The sequence below is a fragment of the Artemia franciscana genome, chromosome 18 (assembly GCF_032884065.1).
Source record: "Artemia franciscana chromosome 18, ASM3288406v1, whole genome shotgun sequence".
In the NCBI taxonomy this organism is placed as follows: Eukaryota; Metazoa; Arthropoda; class Branchiopoda; order Anostraca; family Artemiidae; genus Artemia; species Artemia franciscana.
In genome coordinates, this window is record NC_088880.1 from 30,804,803 (window position 1) to 30,822,389 (window position 17,587).

General features: G+C 35.2%; 1 protein-coding gene across 1 annotated transcript in view; it reads left to right on the forward strand.

The window, feature by feature from the left end:
* The window catches only part of LOC136038864 (uncharacterized), a 204,878-nt gene that overhangs the window by 14,423 nt on the left and 172,868 nt on the right, over window positions 1–17,587 (forward strand). Inside the window, exons 5-6 of the mRNA XM_065722318.1 lie at window positions 2,536–2,720; window positions 13,135–13,275. Coding sequence (XP_065578390.1) covers window positions 2,536–2,720; window positions 13,135–13,275 — 326 coding nt within the window. The remainder of the gene's footprint in view (window positions 1–2,535; window positions 2,721–13,134; window positions 13,276–17,587) is intronic.

Below are 17,587 nucleotides of genomic sequence, written 5' to 3' on the forward strand. Positions count from 1 at the left end.
CCTGATATTTACAGTAAAAGCCTTTCGACGCTTATCATAATAGGATCGTTTAATAGGAGCAGGTGTTCATATCACCTGCTTACCCTTTTTCTTCTCAAGGAAGTTACCATAATAATAATTACTTTAGATCAAGGGTCTTCAAACTTTTCGGATAGATTCCCTGATCAAGGTCAAACAAACTGATGACACATCACATAAAAAGAAGAAAAAAGCAAAGCAAAAATACAAGAATTTAATTCAAATAAAAATCCGATGGGATTTGATTCAGAAAAAAAAACATGAAAATGGCAAATTTTACGGAAAAGGAAACATAGGATGGATCTAGGGTCATAGCCAGGATTTTTTTTTTGGGTTAGAGGGAAGGGTTACAAAAGGATTTATTCGGGGAGAGGGTACAAATAAAAACTTTAGAAAAACGCATACAAATTGTTTATGTTCATTTTTTTACGGTTTTACGAGTCGGATAAACAGTTTGGGGAGGGGTTCAAACCCCCTATCCTCCCTGGATACGACCTTGTATGAATTATAAATACCTCAAGATTGCAGGGCAGGGTTTCATTGGGTACATGATTGGGCCAAGATTCTGACTAGAATTTTTCACCGGTGGCGCATGCAAAACCCAATTCACAAAATTCAACCCCTGTTCAAAGACGCAACATTATACCCATTTAAACTCAGTTTAGCCAGACGGCCAAGCTAAATTAAACCAACAAAAACCCTGCCAGATTCAATCCACCTATCCTTTAACCGGAAACACTCAACTCACGTAGACTTAAAACTGGGGAAAAGTCAGCTCACGCCTAACTCAGCTCAGCAAAATTCAACCACAAAAAATTTCACCCGCCAAAACTCATCTTAGTAAAATTTAATCAGCCCAAAATTCAGAATAGAAAAGCTTAACTAATGCAAGATTCAGCGCATGCTGTGTTTATTTCAGCCAACATCCCATCCACGTAAATCTAAGTATAGGAAAAATTCAAGCCGGTAAAACTCTGCTCATCCATATTTGATCCCTATGTCCCATGCTAGGAGAGGATTGTTTAGACCTGGGTACCAACAGAGTCGAAAACCTAAACATTTTCGCGTAGTTTACTCTTTTCCTATTTATTTCAAATCTAAGCCCTATCCCCCAAAAAATCGGTATGTATAACTGGTTTAACCCTGAAAAATCAGTAAAACTCAAAATAAGGAGAATTTAACCCTGACAGTGTTTGGCAAAAGTCGACCCAAAGATCTTTATTTCCAACAAATAAATGAATGCTATGGCCCACTACCTTCATTTGCATCGATAAAGAAAAATTCCCTATATTTCCAGAATTTTAGAAAGAATACTTTACTGAAAACACAAAACGGACGTAAAAAAAAGTGTTCTCTTTGGAACAAAAAAAAATCCATAAGCAGCCTTCAGAAAATAAAAGACTAATTATTTATTTGGCTCTCAACAGTCTTTCACTTGCTATGACATCGATAACGTTTAGCATAGAATGATAATCCTCTGAAAGACTCAAAGAAGCTTAGTTTTCCAAATTCTTCAAATATGAGACAGTTTGTTAGAGGTAGTTCTCTACGCATATCTTGCATAATCTGCGAAGCAATTGTTTTTCTGTTCAAGTTTCAACTTTTCTGTTTACTTCCATAAAAAAAACTTTTTAAATTGATTTTTGTTCCTCCTAGTTTTTTAAATGTACGCGATAAACCTTACGAAATAATTTCGTTAACCGTACAAAAAAAGAACTGGTTGAAGGATGGATGGCCCAAAAAGTGGCACAAGCACGTAAGCACTTGGGCCACTTTCTGCAACTGGCCTAATATGTATAAAAAAACACGTATTGATTTTAACTGAATCAGAGCCTAGAAAAACTGAAAAAATTATTCTCCGCACTTGTAGATATAACAAAGATGAGAAAAAACTGTAAGGATATATGATATATATATACACATATTCATCTGTAAGGTCCACTCACGCGTTGCAGAACCCTTCACGCTAACATTACTAAGGACCTTACATTAAGTTATGCAATCTTACAGAGCAAACTTTGACTCTAACATAGGCAATGCTAAGTGGACTGGAGCTCTGCTTACAATTTTAAAATTATAATCCTCTGGAAAAACTCAAGGAAACTCAGTTTTCAGTAACGTGGTATTGTTCAGTATTCTACAGAAAAGTTTAACGTAAACGTAACGTAAAAGTTTATGTTACGTTACTGAAAAGTTAACATAGTAGCACAGAATGGAATCTCTGAATAAACAGTTAATGAATTTCAGTAAAAACAGTAAAAAATTAACAAATTTTTCCTAGAAGGCCTTTCAAGCTTGATCAGAGGTTAAATATTCGTTTCTATTCTATTCCACATTTAATAGTTTGCTTACGATGATAATGAAGATTTTAGATTTTTATCATAAGAGTTTTATGAATTTTTACGATAGCCAGGTGCGAAAAGACTTCACTTTGTGAGTAATGCTCTTAAAGATTTCTTTGTCGCCATCCTAAGTAAGTTTAATAGTAATCATTTAATCAACTAACTTTATCCTTAGGTATGGAGGAGATTTGGTTGCAACAGACAACTATTTCCAAAACAATGATACGATGCACGTTGCCTCGCAGAAACTAAGACCCGGATCAATGGATGACGCTTTCTGGGTAGGCTATGAATCACTGGATGACCTAAGCACCAACAGCTTACAAACAGCCGGTGGTAGCCTTGCCTCTCAATACTCAGGTAAATTAACTACTGGCAGCACCAAGTGTCGCCTAAGGCCAACACAGCTACGTACGCTCATCCTCCATTTGAATCTATTCAAAGCCTTCCTCTTTACCCCCTTCCAGGAAGTTCCCATTCTCCTTAAATTTTTCTTCATGACATCCTCCCAAACCAACCGCGGACGACCTGCTTTCTGTTTAGCCCATGACGGTTGGCCGAAAAGGACAATCTTCGGCAATCATATTTATAACTAATAAGACAACTATTCATATGTACAACTAAATCCAACTTTTAGCTATTAAAACTAAAAATAAGCTTATTTTCATTTCATTTCTCCTCCATTTTTTCAAGAAATAAAAAAATGCGTTTTAGGGCACATTTCTTAATTCTTAAAGGGAGGGGCACTTTGGCATACTATGTCCAGGTATAATGTTATGTCTCTATTTAGTTTTGTATTTGTTAATTATTTCTTATATCTGTTTCGTGAATGTGTGAATTTATTTTGCAAACGTAAATATGTATTTATTTCACAGTGAAAAAATATTTTTAGTCTGAGTTAGCCCTACTGAAATACTTTTGTTCTAAGTTTCACTTTGTAGCCTTTCTCCTCTTCTTACTCTGAGTGAAAAAAAAACAAAAAATTACCCCTACAAGAACGGTCAAACAAAGATTTTTTTTTATAGTTTAACTTGTCTTTGAAAAATAATTGAATCAAGTCCTTTTTTTTGGCAAAGACACAAAATTTATGAAATTTTGAATACGTGGATTTCAATTAGATAGCAAGACCATAGGGATGGGGTGCAGGATAATAGAGGACCATAACACTTGGCAGGCTAATATAGGTTATAGCCTAGGGGTCCCTAGATTAATGGCATATTCGTAGTTTTTCAAACGCATCATACTTTTCCCAAGAAATAACAAAAAAATCACCACTAAAGATCAACTGCTGTCTTTAAAGAAGAATTTATATATGATATCCGGCATTGCCAGATATCTGGTGCAACAAACCGAAGCCAAAAAAGCGAAATCATCCCAAACTTCAATTTCCCTTGTTCTGAACACGCTCTGAAGTTGAACTTCTCTAATGGACACATATACTGATTTGAAGGATGCAACTTACAACCAGCTCAAAATTGTGATCACATTGTACAAGCTGGCGTTAATTGTGGCCCCCATGACGAACCCCTTCATATACACCTAGTTGATCACGTACTCCATCCAACCTCCAAAGGCCTTTTATCCTTTCCTTAAGCTGACTAAAGACAACAAGGCTTAAAAATAAACAGATATGTCAGTCTGACTACCTCCAGGGGATACATCTAACGTGGTGCTGTACAACCGTTTAGAATAATCTCACGGAGGGGCCTGTTCCATCTGTTGATGTGACCAAGCGAAGGTTCATGCATAAACCTCCATAAAAGACTGCCGACGTACCAATCTTTGTATGAACCAATCAAACTTTTATATCAACAAGAGATAGACTCCCTACCGCCCACCCACTCTGAGCAAGATAACGTATAAAATTAAAAAAAAGCTGGAGGCTTGGTACTAAAATAGCTTTCATAGGAACCAAAAACTACTGCTAGCACAACGATAGGGTAGTTCTACCAGCAGAATCATTTCAATTCAAAATAAGGTCTAACATTACTAAAGAAGAGAGGTATCGCTTTTTTCATTTTCCAGTAAGAGCTATATATTACACACAATAGCATGCATATACACAAAATATCTACTAATAAATAGATGTACCCACAAAAAGAGAAAGCTTGTTTGCATACCTGGCACCGTGAAATCCGCCACAGAAAAAAGAAGAAGAAAAAACTTAACTAAATCTTAACGCCACTAAACACTTTTTTTCGTTAGAGCTACGTGGAGGGTTCTAGTTTTGCTGGGCAAGAAACCAAGAACGGGAATTATGATTACCCTAACAACCAACCCAGCAAACACTGGAACCTAGAATAGAAAACATACGAATTTAATGTTAAAAAGTTAAGATCTAACATAATTCAAATCAATTTCAGCAAGAGTCATATAAATACAAAACACACTATATAATAATAATAGTAATTTATTTTTGCCCTCTATACATACATGGATGTCCACAGAGGAGTATAGGAAATAAATGAAAAGAAAACTGAAAAGTATAAAATTACATTTCTAACGAAAAGGACGACAATAAGTAGCTCATAATACTCATAAAGAGTCATAAATATATAATAACTAGCTTATGATAGCTCATTAGTGGATAACACTAATATCAATCATAAAACATAACGCATAAACACTCATAATACACAAACATAATTCTATATACACAAAACAAACACTAATATATAAATACGCCACAACAAAAATTGTTTTATACCTTTTGTTGTGAAAAATGTCAATGTAAAAAAAAAAAAAATATAACTATGTCAAATAGTTGAAAGGGCTGCCATAGATTTTAATGCAATTTTTTATTTACAATAAATAAAATTAGAAAACATTGTTAATGTAGATGAAACTAGTCTTGCAGAAACCATAACTTCTAAAAATGTCCCATGCATCATGTTTATTTCTTATATTAGCTCTTATTGATGCTTAAAGAAGTTGATGTTGTTTTAACAGTTATTCTTCGGTCTAATAACTCTGACAGTTTGTTTGGAAGCTGTTATTTTGTTGCTAAACCTTCAAGACATCACTCAAGCAAGGAAATCAATGAAAAAGAAGTAATAACAACAATTCATTTGGACAAATTCATTATTAAAGTAAAATCAAGGATCAAATTAATAAATAAAAAAAAAAGTTAAATGAAAACAACATTATATCAAAAAGAATAAAGAGAAATCGGTTTAAGTCGAGGATTTGTGGTTAATATCCATTACATCCAATCGCTTAAACAAAAACAAATCGTCATTTGCTGACTTTAACAATTTATCTCTCTAATGAATAAAAACCGTTTCATTTTTCTTTTTGTTTATTGTTCTTCAATGTTTATTTTTCTTCTTTTAAATATTATAGTTGTCAGGGAATCAGATAACCTTACCACTTGACTGAAAAGCCACCCTTCATTGAAACAAGATCCAAAATAAGGCGTAGCTTTAGTAGCCTGAGGGAAAATATACGCTTTGCGAAGCTTTGTTGTCTTGAAACGCGTATTTTGTTTTCAAGGGGCAGTTGCATTGCCAATTAACCAGAAAACAAAATGTTGCCAAAAAAGAAATTTTGCAGGCATTGAACAAAATGAGAAACTAATTTGGGTTGTTAATTAATAATTATAACAGATGGGCTACGATTTGTTCAACTTCCAGAATGTTTCCAACGACTTGATTAACCAAAAATCTGTAAAACGCTTACCTAGGCTGCATCACAAAAATCAGTTCCAGTTATTAATAAATTAATAATCACACTTAGATTTTAAACCGCAAGATCCAAGGGAAACCAGAAATCATTTTTGTAGGTGATTGATACCACCTTTCCCGCCAGACTCAGGTATACCTTTTTTCAATAACCTAGATGGAAGGGGTCCAAATCCTAGGGGAATTTAGTAAAAATGGAGTTCTTCCAGTATGCCATAAGGTCGATCGTCCAGGATTTTGTTCATTTTAGTATTTTCTTTGGGCGGTACGTTTTTTTGAGACTATACTGTTCAAGACGATCAAGCTGAAACCTCTTACCTTCCGAGGGCGCGCTGACTTCCCGCCACCTGGTGTACATATCAGAGCACTAAGTGTACTTTACAGTTTCGCCACGCTTATCACAGTTGTGCCATGCTTGGCAGAGTTCAGCACGGCTCTGCGATGTGCCACCTGATGGACATGACTTCCGAGAGAGAGGTGACCTCTCGTTACCTACAATACAATGCCCCTTTACCATGTACAATAATAATGGTTCAAATTATGTTTGATTTACAGCCAGCTTATTGCACGAAAATACTACAATAATATGCACAAATACCCTGAAACTACCAAACCATCTATGTGCCCATGATGAGCGAATACATCATAGGGAGACACCCCTGCTTTTGTTTGCATTTTAGCACTTTTTTATACGGTCATGGAGATGGAAACATATTAGTTTATTTTTGTGGTGGGGGAGGGTACAGCAATTCGAAATTGATTACAACTTCGGAAAAAAACAACCAAAAATAGGGAAATTACGCCGGAAATATAAGAAACTAAACAAACAATATGAAACTTTACATTTTGAGGGGCAGATACTGCAATGAAGAACCCTCCCCCCTGTACCTGCCTACTTAAACACTAAGGAACTTTCCTGGCCAATGCAAGAATTAGTACCCAGCTTTTAAGTGAAGTAATTTATTGGGTTTCGAATCTGTCCATTATTATATACCCAATTTTGGCAATCTAGCTGCGTCTTTTAAATCTAGTCTTAAGTTATTTACTTTCCTTGATATTTCCATCTATCTCATTTCTCTGTTATCTGGTTTTTATTGGATTCTACAAACTAACGATGTCGAGTAAATAAATATTTCCAATCAAGCACTAAAAATGACAAGAACATCTTCCAACGAGAAATGTCAATAATTGATTTATAGGCTTCAGTGTGATCATCATATGGGTACGGTCAATAAAATTGCCGAAATTGCAATAAAATTGCCTATTTTCTGTCGTTGGACTTTCTGTGGTGCATACCTCTTCAGTCTTGTTTCCACCTTGCTTTTGCAGGAAAACAAGTTAATAAAAGTGAGTTTTGTAAATAAAAAACAGCTGATTTGTCCATTGGCTAATTTTTTTTTTATTTATTTTAGCTATCGTCCATTGGCTAAGATAATTTTAGGAACTAAGATTAGAATATTAGGAGTCATGGCAATGACTGTGGGCTGGAATGCCCTTGTAACGTGGGCACTTCGAAAAGTTGAGGAAGATCTGATTATATTTTTCAAAAGAATTGTCAAAGGACCGTTTTGGGGACTCGTTTGGGTGACTGTTATCATAGGCACCGCAATAGCGCTGCCTAAGTAAAGATGGATGTGGTCACAACGTATTATTTTTTTGTTTATTAGACCAGGGCACTTCGTATCGAAGGGGTTGTCGTAGAAACTTCAAAAGGGCTCATTCAGTTGGAAATTGAAGCGGATAGTACCCTTTTTAATAGTCGAAAATGATTGAAGGGGAACTAACCCCCCTACTATGCCCACCATTCCTCCAAACACATCCAACTAAGATTTTTATATACCCATTTTGTTCAACATATTTAATTATTTTTATTTTATTTTTTTGTGAATAATTACTATAAAAATATTCAACAACAAAAATACGACCAGCTGCAAGAAAGCTCTGGAGGGCTTGTGATGGCAGCCGATTAAACAAAAATTACTAAACAATGAATAAACTTAACTTAAACAACAACTTAATTTTATTTCAACTATAATTAATAATATAAAAAAATATGTTACAAAAAAGTTAGTGTTCAGCCACCTTAACACAATCAGGGAGTGAATTCCATACCGGCTGGCCCAAATGTTTAATTAAAAATTCAATTTGTCCACCACTCCTATACTCAGTCACCAGATTAGTAGCATACCTTCTATAATTAAATAAAAAAAAAATTCTCAACTGAAAGCAAGGAGCGACACTAAAACTTAAAACGAACAGAAATTATTCCGTATATGAAAGGGGCTGTCCCCTCCTCAACGTCCCACTCTTTACGCTAAAGTTTTTTATTGTTTTAAAAAGTGGAACTGTGACAAAGAGTCAAACTTTAGCAGGTGGATGCAAAGGGTGGACACAATCCCCCTGAGCCCATAGACAATGGTTGTAAGTTGTGCCCCGGGGCATCTAAGGTTTTATGGAATGGGTAATCGGATAAATTTTGGATCAAATAGAGCTCATTTGATTGGAAGTCCGAAATTTTACTGCCCTTTTAAAGATTAAAAAACGAATGAAGGCCAATCAGCCAACCCCCCCCCAAGCCCATCATTACCAAAACGTATTCGATCGAAAATTTAAGAGATTTATTTTGTTTAGCCTTGTTGAAAGGTCCAGTAATTATGTCTTTTAGGGCGTCAACTTTCCTCGTGACAAGGGTTGTAAGCTACGCAATTCGTTCATTCTTTATACGTTCAACGAATTGCGTAGACGTTCAACGAATATGTTATTCGTTCGTATTGCGTATACGTTCAACGAACGTGTTGCGTATACGCAATACGAACGTATTGCGTATACGTTCAACGAATATGTTATTCGTTGAATAACATTGTATGTTATTCGTTGAACGTATGTTATTGAGAAGTGGCGTATGTTATCATACGCCACTCCGTGCTTCATACAAGTAGAATTTAAAGAACCGGTTTTGAAAATTTCATAAATGACAACACATGACTTAGTGCTCTTTCAATAAAAGGCCTCGCTGAATATGTAGAAAAAGGGCATACCTGAAAGAAACCGGTTTGAGAGCCAATATGTTGTTCGCTCACCGTAGAATGCCATTTGTTACTGCCATTTATTACGATTGAGCGTCAAAGAAACAGGTTCTAATTAAATGAAGCACTTAAGTGGCGTATAATACACAGGTACATTTTTTTTATATTAAATTTTGGACTATTTCACAAGCCATGCCAGTGAATGAAATTCCCTTTCCTCCCCCGTGTAACATTTCCCCTAGAAACTTTCCTCCCCACACAAAATCCTCCCTTTGGAAAATTTTCCCGGAAATTTTTCGCGTATTCCTCAACAACGAATAATATATGTGAACAATATAGGCAAGTTGCGTAACTTACAGTATAACTCAAAACGAGCAAAATTAACATTAGTGGGGCTGATAACCCCCATGTCTTCTCAACCCCAGGATATAATTTGCGCTTTGCTGAAAACAAAACAAGGCATGGAGATTATCACCCCAACTTATGTAATTTCTGTTCGTTTTGAGTTTCATTTACTTATTGATTAAATAAAAAAAAACTAGTTTTTTTTAACTGAAAGTAAGGAGCGACATTAAAACTTAAAACGAACAGAAATTACTCCGTATATGAAATGGGTTGTCTCCTCTGCAGTCCCTCGCTCTTTACGCTAAAGTTTGACTCTTTGCCACAATTCTACTTTTTAAAAAAATTAAAAACTTTAGCGTAAAGAGCGTGGGACTGCGGAGGGGACAACCCATTTCATATACGGAGTAATTTCTGTTCGTTTTAAGTTTTAATGTCGCTCCTTACTTTCAGTTAAAAAAACTAGTTTTTTTTCATTTAATTTCTGAACGTTTTTGAATTAATGCATGTTTGATTTTGGCTCTCCGCACATAAATTATTGAAATGAAATTAGTATATTAATTTTTTTTTGGCTAAATGGCTTTCTCTTAGTTTTGATCAGACGATTTTGAGAAATAAGGGGTGGGGAAGGAGGCCTAGCTGCCCTCCAATTTTTCGGTTACTTAAAAAGGCTACTAGAACTTTTAATATTCAACGAACGTTTTCATTAGTAAAAAATATACGTAACTTAAGAATTAACTTATGTAACAAACTTTTATATTCTTATATTTTTACTATGTGTACGAGGGGGTTTGTACCCTCGTTAATACCTCGCTCTTTACACTAAATCGTAAGTTTTGTCCCAATTCTTTAAGAATGACCCCTGAATCAAAAAGACTGTAGAATCAATAGTTGAAATCACTAAAAATATTTTAGCATAAAGAGCGAGGTATTTATCTCCTCCTAAATACCTCGCTCTTTATGGTAAAGTATTTTTAGAACCCCTCATATGCGTAATAATCTCTGTTCGTTTTAAATTTCAATGCTATTCCTTACTTTCATTTGAAAAAACGTTTTCATGTTTATTTTTTCATTGTTTTTTTTTTATAGTAATGCTAGAAAATCCTGCGCCCTTTTCATTGAATTTTTCTTCCCCCATGACAAATTCCTCAAAGGAAAGATCCTTCCACAAAGCCCTCTCCCATCAACCCCACCCCCCAAACCAAAAAATCCCCATGAAAACGTCTGTACACTTCCCAATAACCATTACTATATGTAAACACTGGTCAAAGTTTGTAACTTGCAGCCCCTCCCTCAGGGATTGTGGGGGAGTAAGTCATTCCCAAAGACATAGTTATTATGGTTTTCGACTATGCTGAACAAAATGGCTATCTTAAAATTTTAATTTGTTGACTTTTGGAAAAACATGAGCATGGGAGGGGGCCTATTTGCCCTCCAATTTTTTGGTCACTTAAAAAGGACACTAGAACTTCTCATTTCCGTTAGAATGAGCACTCTCGCGACATTCTAGGACCACTTGGTCGATAAGATGACCCATGGAAAAAAAAAACAAAAAAAAAAAAACAAACAAATAAACACGCACCCGTGATTTGTCTTCTGGCAAAAAATACAAAATTCCACATTTTTTAGATAGGAGCTTGAAATTTTTGCTATAGAGTTCTCTGATATACCGAATGCGATAGTGTGATTTTCGTTAAGATTCTATGACTTTTAGGGGATGTTTTCCCCTTTTTTTCCAAAATAGGGCGAATTTTCTCAGGCTCCTAACTTTTGATGACAAGGACTAAATTAATTGAAACTTATATATTTAGAATCAGCGTAAAAATTCGATTCTTTTGATGTATCTTTTAGCATCAAAATTCCGTTTTTTAGAGTTTCGTTTACTATTGAGCCGGGTCGCCCCTTACCACGAACTGTTTGAAAAAAAAAAATTCGGTATTTCGGGGCTTCTGACATTATTACTCCTTTGCGGAAGTTAGGCTCAAAATTGAAAAAGGATTATATTTTTTCTCTGGGCCCCTTCCACCTCTTAGTTTGTTTATTTTCCCGTTAGTTTTCACCTGTTTTCGCTTTATAGTTGTGTTATCTCTTAGCAGTTCTTTCGTTAGTTGAGTTATGGTTGTGGTATATATGTTTTATCGCTCGTATAGTTGTGTTATTTTCAAATTATACTCCATAATAGAGAGGCTCCGAACACCCAGCATTGTATATTAAGCTCTTAATTTGACGTTTTTTTCTAACGTGACCAGATTCGTCCTGCGCCCTTTTCATTGATTTTTTTTCCCCCATGGCATATTTCTCCAAGGAAAGATCCTCCCACATAGCCCCCTCCCTCAACCCTACCCCCAAAACCAAAAAAATCCCCCTGAAAACGTCTGTACACTTCCCAATAACCATTATTATATGTAAACACTGGTTGAAGTTTGTAACTTGCAACCCCTCCCCCAGGGACTTTGGGGGAGTAAGTCATCCCCAAAAACATAGTTATTATGATTTTCGACTATGCTAAACAAAATCGCTATCTCAAAATTTTGATCCGTTGACTCTGGGAAAAAATGAGCGTGGGAGGGGGCCTAGATGCCCTCCAATTTTTTTGGTCACTTAAAAAGGGCACTAGAACTTTTCATTTCCGTTAGAATGAGCCTTCTTGCGACATTCTAGGACCACTTGGTCGATACGATGACCCCTGGAAAAAAAAAAAAAAAAAAAAAACAAATAAACACGCACCCGTGATTTGTCTTCTGGCAAAAAATGCAAAATTCCACATTTTTGTAGATAGGAGCTTGAAACTTCTACAACAGGGTTCTCTGATACGCTGAATTTGATGGTGTCATTTTCGTTAAGATCCTACGAGGGGGTGTTTCCCCCTATTTTCCTAAATAAGGCAAATTTTCTCAGGCTCGTAACTTTTGATGGCTAAGACTAAACTTGATGAAACTTATATATTTAAAATCAGCATTAAAATGCGATTCTTTTGATGTAGCTATTGATATCAAAATTCAATTTTTTAGAGTTTTGGTTACTATTGAGCCGGATCGCTCCTTACTACAGTTCGTTACCACGAACTGTTTGATAGTGATTTGTGGTTGTTTTACGCTTGGAAGGTTAATTGACTCTATTTCTGATCCTTTTTGGCTTAAGGAAGCTCTTTACTTTTCTTTGAAAAACTTGTTTTGTGGAAAAAGTTTTTGTTTTAAATTAACCAAATGAAAATCCATACAAAAATTAGGTTTTATTCCACTTTCTAGGGCTGTAATAAAAGAAAGGCCAAGGTGACTAGATTATGTTCTAAAGATTAAAGATGACAGATGGCCAATGATTATGCCATTTGGAAATCTATCTGAGACCAAATGAAATATGGGTCGTTCCAGGATGGATGTGCAGAAGTCATTAAGAAGGACTTAAAGACAAAATCAGTACCTCACGATAACAAGGTAAAAAGTGAAGCTTTGAATAGATAGGGGTAGAGGAAGACTAGGTGCAGCTGTGTTGGGGTTAGGTGACCTGGTGTAGCATTGGGCTGTTAGAAGCAATGGAGTAGTAATTTAATAGTTGATTTTCTATGAAATATTCAATTAAACTTGGGTTTCAGGGTAAAGATGAGTTTTTAACCAAAAAATTGTATTTTTGTCAAAATAATTTTATATTTTAGCTTGGTAGAAGGCAATTTATAGTGCGACTTGGGGTCGTCGACTCAGGACAAAACTTGTAATTCAATATTTTCAGGTTTCTGGAAGCTCGACCAACCTGACCCAAACAAAGGGGAATGTGTCAGAGCCCACGTGACGGACCCAGACCAATCTTGGGAGTTAAGTTCCTGCCAGTCGCTTCTCCCTTTTGTTTGCAAAGCACCTGCCTGCTTAAAAGGTAAGTTTCCTTCGGCTGACGTATGCATACATAAAGACCTACCATCTTTTGAGCACATAATTGCTAAACAAAATCTAATTTTGGCTTATTCAGAATACTAGGGGTATCTACGATCATATCCCGTCCTCTGTTTATCTGTTTATGTTTATCCCATCACAAGTACTTCATCACAAGTACTGCACAAGTACTTCTCTTGGGTATGTTATTCTTCACAGAAGTTTATCATACCTAAAAGCTCATCGATAGCGTCCGAGAAAAAAAAAAAAACACCCTTTTTTAGGCGAATTCACTTTGGGATTCTATCCCAACTGATATATCTCATCTCTTCTCTTAAAACTACTTTCAGGAATCTTCATATTTTTTTTTGTATGTTCTAATGCAAATTGGTCTTTTCGATTTTGTTCTACTTTCTTTATTCTTAATTATCATTATCATTACTATCTGTTTTTTAAGTGTATTTTTTTATTGTATTCTAGTGCATGTTCTTCTTATTCTTTTATGTGCATTCCTTGTGTGATTTATCGTATTATCTATATTTTGTTTTGGTGTTTCATCAATGTATTGTGTGGCCCACAATGGGCCAAGCTTCTACCGCCGAAAGGGTTTCAAGATAAACAAAACGATTGGTTGATTTATTTTGATATTTCCAAATCGAAAAAGATCACCATTCTCTTAGATTTGCCATCCCCAACCCCCGATTTATTTTTTCGGCAATGATTCTGTCCTTGCTGGACTTCTAAGTAAAAGAACAATTAGTTATCATGAAAGATATTGGTAAATATACGCGTTATTTGGTAGATATGACGTTGGTAAATGTGAACATTGTGCTGCAATTTCAAAAAGATATCTCTGAAGGAGTTATATTTCCTAATGGGCTGTAAGCTTTTTTTTGACTGAAAAGATGTGTGAGTAAGGAGCCTGACAAAGTTTTCCCGTTTTTATAAACTAGTGAAATTTTACTTCAGGTATACTGGACTTGATAGTAAAGAAATTATTTAAAGAAATTATTCTTAGCTTAAACTAATCCGCTAGTGGCACTGATGTTACCTAAGTTCATACCAAAGCTCCTTCGTAAATAAACGTATTTCCAAATTTCATCTTGTTATTTAAGTTGACAGCTTAAAAAAGGCTGGAAGGATGCAACTTTTCTGAAGCTTAATGTGAAGTTATAAAATTAGGCTTTGACTTGTATGTATTTAAGAAAACTCACAAAGGTAGCAATCACGAGCAAGAGAAAGGGTCCTCATTATTTTTATGCTTGCTAAAATATCCGGTTTTGTGCTTTATTGCTGTTGTTTCCTCAAACATGCTGTACTATACGTTACACTTCCATGTCCATATCTTGTTTAGTAGAATATTTTCTTACAACTTTAAAATTCATGTGATTTTTCAAGCTCGTTTTCCATTAAAAAGATCCATCTCTGAGCTGAGCTCAGCAATTTATTTTGTTTGAGGGTCAAACAGGGTTCGAGTGACGAATGAGAATCTATAACTGTGAAGCTTGATTAGCTGCTGCCAAATTTCCTCAAATATCCTCGTTGGCATTTCAGTCTATCATCAGATTGACTGTAAGAAGGTATGACTGCGAATCTTGATTAGCTGTTGCCAAATCTCCTGAAGTATTCAGGTCAGACTTTGTCTATCATCAGCTTGACTGTGAGAAACTATAACTGTGAAGCTTTATTAGCTACTACTTGATCTCCTGAAATATTCTGGTCACAAATTCAGTCTAATATCTTGCAAATGGTACTGTATTTATTCGTACTGTATTTATTATACTTATCTGTATTTATTTGTATCTGTATTTATTATACTTAAGAAAGAATATATGTATACAAGAAGAAATACAAGGAAGACTTTCATATAAAAAGTGTTAATTTTAATTTATTATATCATTTTAGTTATACTTAAGGCACTATAAGTTCAAAGACACCAGCTTAGCTTACTGGTGGACGGAGAGTTGAGGGGCAAAGTCTTAAAAGAGGAGGGTTATATTCTTATTTGGAACATGCTGCACCCAATATTGAGACGACTTTTATGTCGTCTCTAGTGGCGACACCATTCAAAGTCAAAACTACCCGAATAAATACAATTACTTGCAAATGGTACTGTGGTTTCAGTGTTTACTAAATTGGTATTTCTATATATAAATCATATTAGTCAACAATAAAGTCTGACTAGGTGCCCATCCACCAAAAACCAAATTTTGATTGTGACTTCTGGCATTCATCTTCAATATGACTATGACTTATCTATGCAGTTATCTATGACTGTAAAATTTGATTAGCTGCTGCCAAATCTTCAGACATGTTCTGGGTTGGTATTTCGGTCTGTCATGAGCTTGACTGTAAGAAGCTAAGATTGTGATGCTTGATCAGGCGCTGCCAAAACTACGGACATATTTTTATCAGTAATAAATAATCAGTTTGTGGTCAGTTTTAATAATCGTGGCTAAATCTTGGGTCCATTAATCCACACTTTAGCCTAAATAGGGGTATATTCATCAAAATTGCTTTTGGTTATTACTTCCAGCGACCATCATGAATACGAGTGTGGAGCTGTGAAGCTTGATTAGCTGCTTTTTGAATTGTCAGACATATTCTGGTCGTTAATTCACTCTTATGATCAGGTTTACTAAAAAATGACCTTGTGTCTTTAGTGTCTTCTCGAATGATTACACTAAACCAAACTAAACCAAAACTTTAACACTAAACCAAACAAATGGTCACACCAAACCAAACGTAGCCTGAACAGGTACCTATCCAAAAAAACCTTTTTGGTTTTGACTTCTGGCATCCATCTTCAATATTAGCTATGCCTGAGAACCTTATGACTGTGACTTAGCTATGAAATTAGTTATGACTGGGAAGTTTATTAACTGCTGTCAAATCTCTAGACATATTCTGGTCAGCAATTTAATCTATCATCAGCTTGACTGTAAGAAGCTAAGACCATGACACGTTATCAGCCGCTCCTGAATATCCAAAGTCTTGATCGACATTTCAGTCCATCATCAGCTTCGCAAAAAATTACATCATAGCTTTAGCGTCGGCTCGAATAATTACTGCTAAATATGAGTCACACTAATCCACCCCGCAACCTAAATAGGAACATATCCACCGAAATCGCTTTAAGTTATTACTTCCGACTTCCATCTATAGCATGAATGTAAGATGTGACTGTGAAACATCATTAACTGTTTCCAAATTGTCAGACATATTCTAGTCACCAATTCAGTCTCTCATCATGTTCACCGAAAAATTTTATTGTGGCTTTAGTGTTTACTCAAACAATTCCTGCTAAATCTAGGTCGCAATAATCCACAGTGTAACCTAAATAGGGCCCTATCCACCAAAATCACTTTTGGTAATGACTTCCGGCGTCCATCTTCAATGTAATAATAATGGTGTTCTCATTTCACAAAAAAAAAAGAGTTTTAGTGCGTAAAACCACATTTTGATTGTCTGCGATGTTATTGCCCCATGGCTGTGGCTATGGTTGATTAGTTCTGAGCCATCATCTTCTTTCTTGTCCCTATTAAATTTGGAGTTTTTTTTCAATAACAAAGATAAGTGATAATAAAATTCAAAACGAGCTTAAATTAGTCCATGAAATGAGGGTACTACTCCCCCTCTTACTGTTGGAAGTGAAGCTGTATCCTTCCTAACCCCCGTTAAGGTGGATAAGAAGCTAAGATTGAGATGCTTGATCAGGTGCTGCCAAATCTACGGATATATTTTTATCGGTAATAAATAATCAGTTTGTGTTCAGTTTTAACCCCCGTTTAGTTATTTGTACTAAAGTTTTACTTAGCTTTTTTTATATAATGCCTAGAGAAGACAGGCTTATTTAGTTGTATTCGCTGCAAGCAATACACCTTTTTAGTTCAGATGTTTTCAATTTTAAGATTCTATTTTTATTTTGTGTTTTTTTTTGTTTTTTTTTGTATTTAATTTTTTTAGTTTAAGTTTAAAAGAAGAATAAAACTTAACAAAATATATAGATATATATAATACATGAAAAACAAAGTCTTTCAACTTGTCCAAAGGGAAATTGGCCTAAGGGCGTGCCAAGAATAAAATAAAATCTTAATATTGGTTACAAGCATAAATTAGTTTTACAAGAAAAAAAAATATTCCTTGCTAAGTTGTTACTGAGTCACCGTAACGACGAAAAAAAAATCCGAACAATCTACTATATTTCTACAAACAGCAATAGAAAAAAAAGTTACCCATAATGATCATCTATATATATAAAATATATTATGTATGAATGCCGTATAGCGCGGTAATATAGCCTGTGCGTTATACAT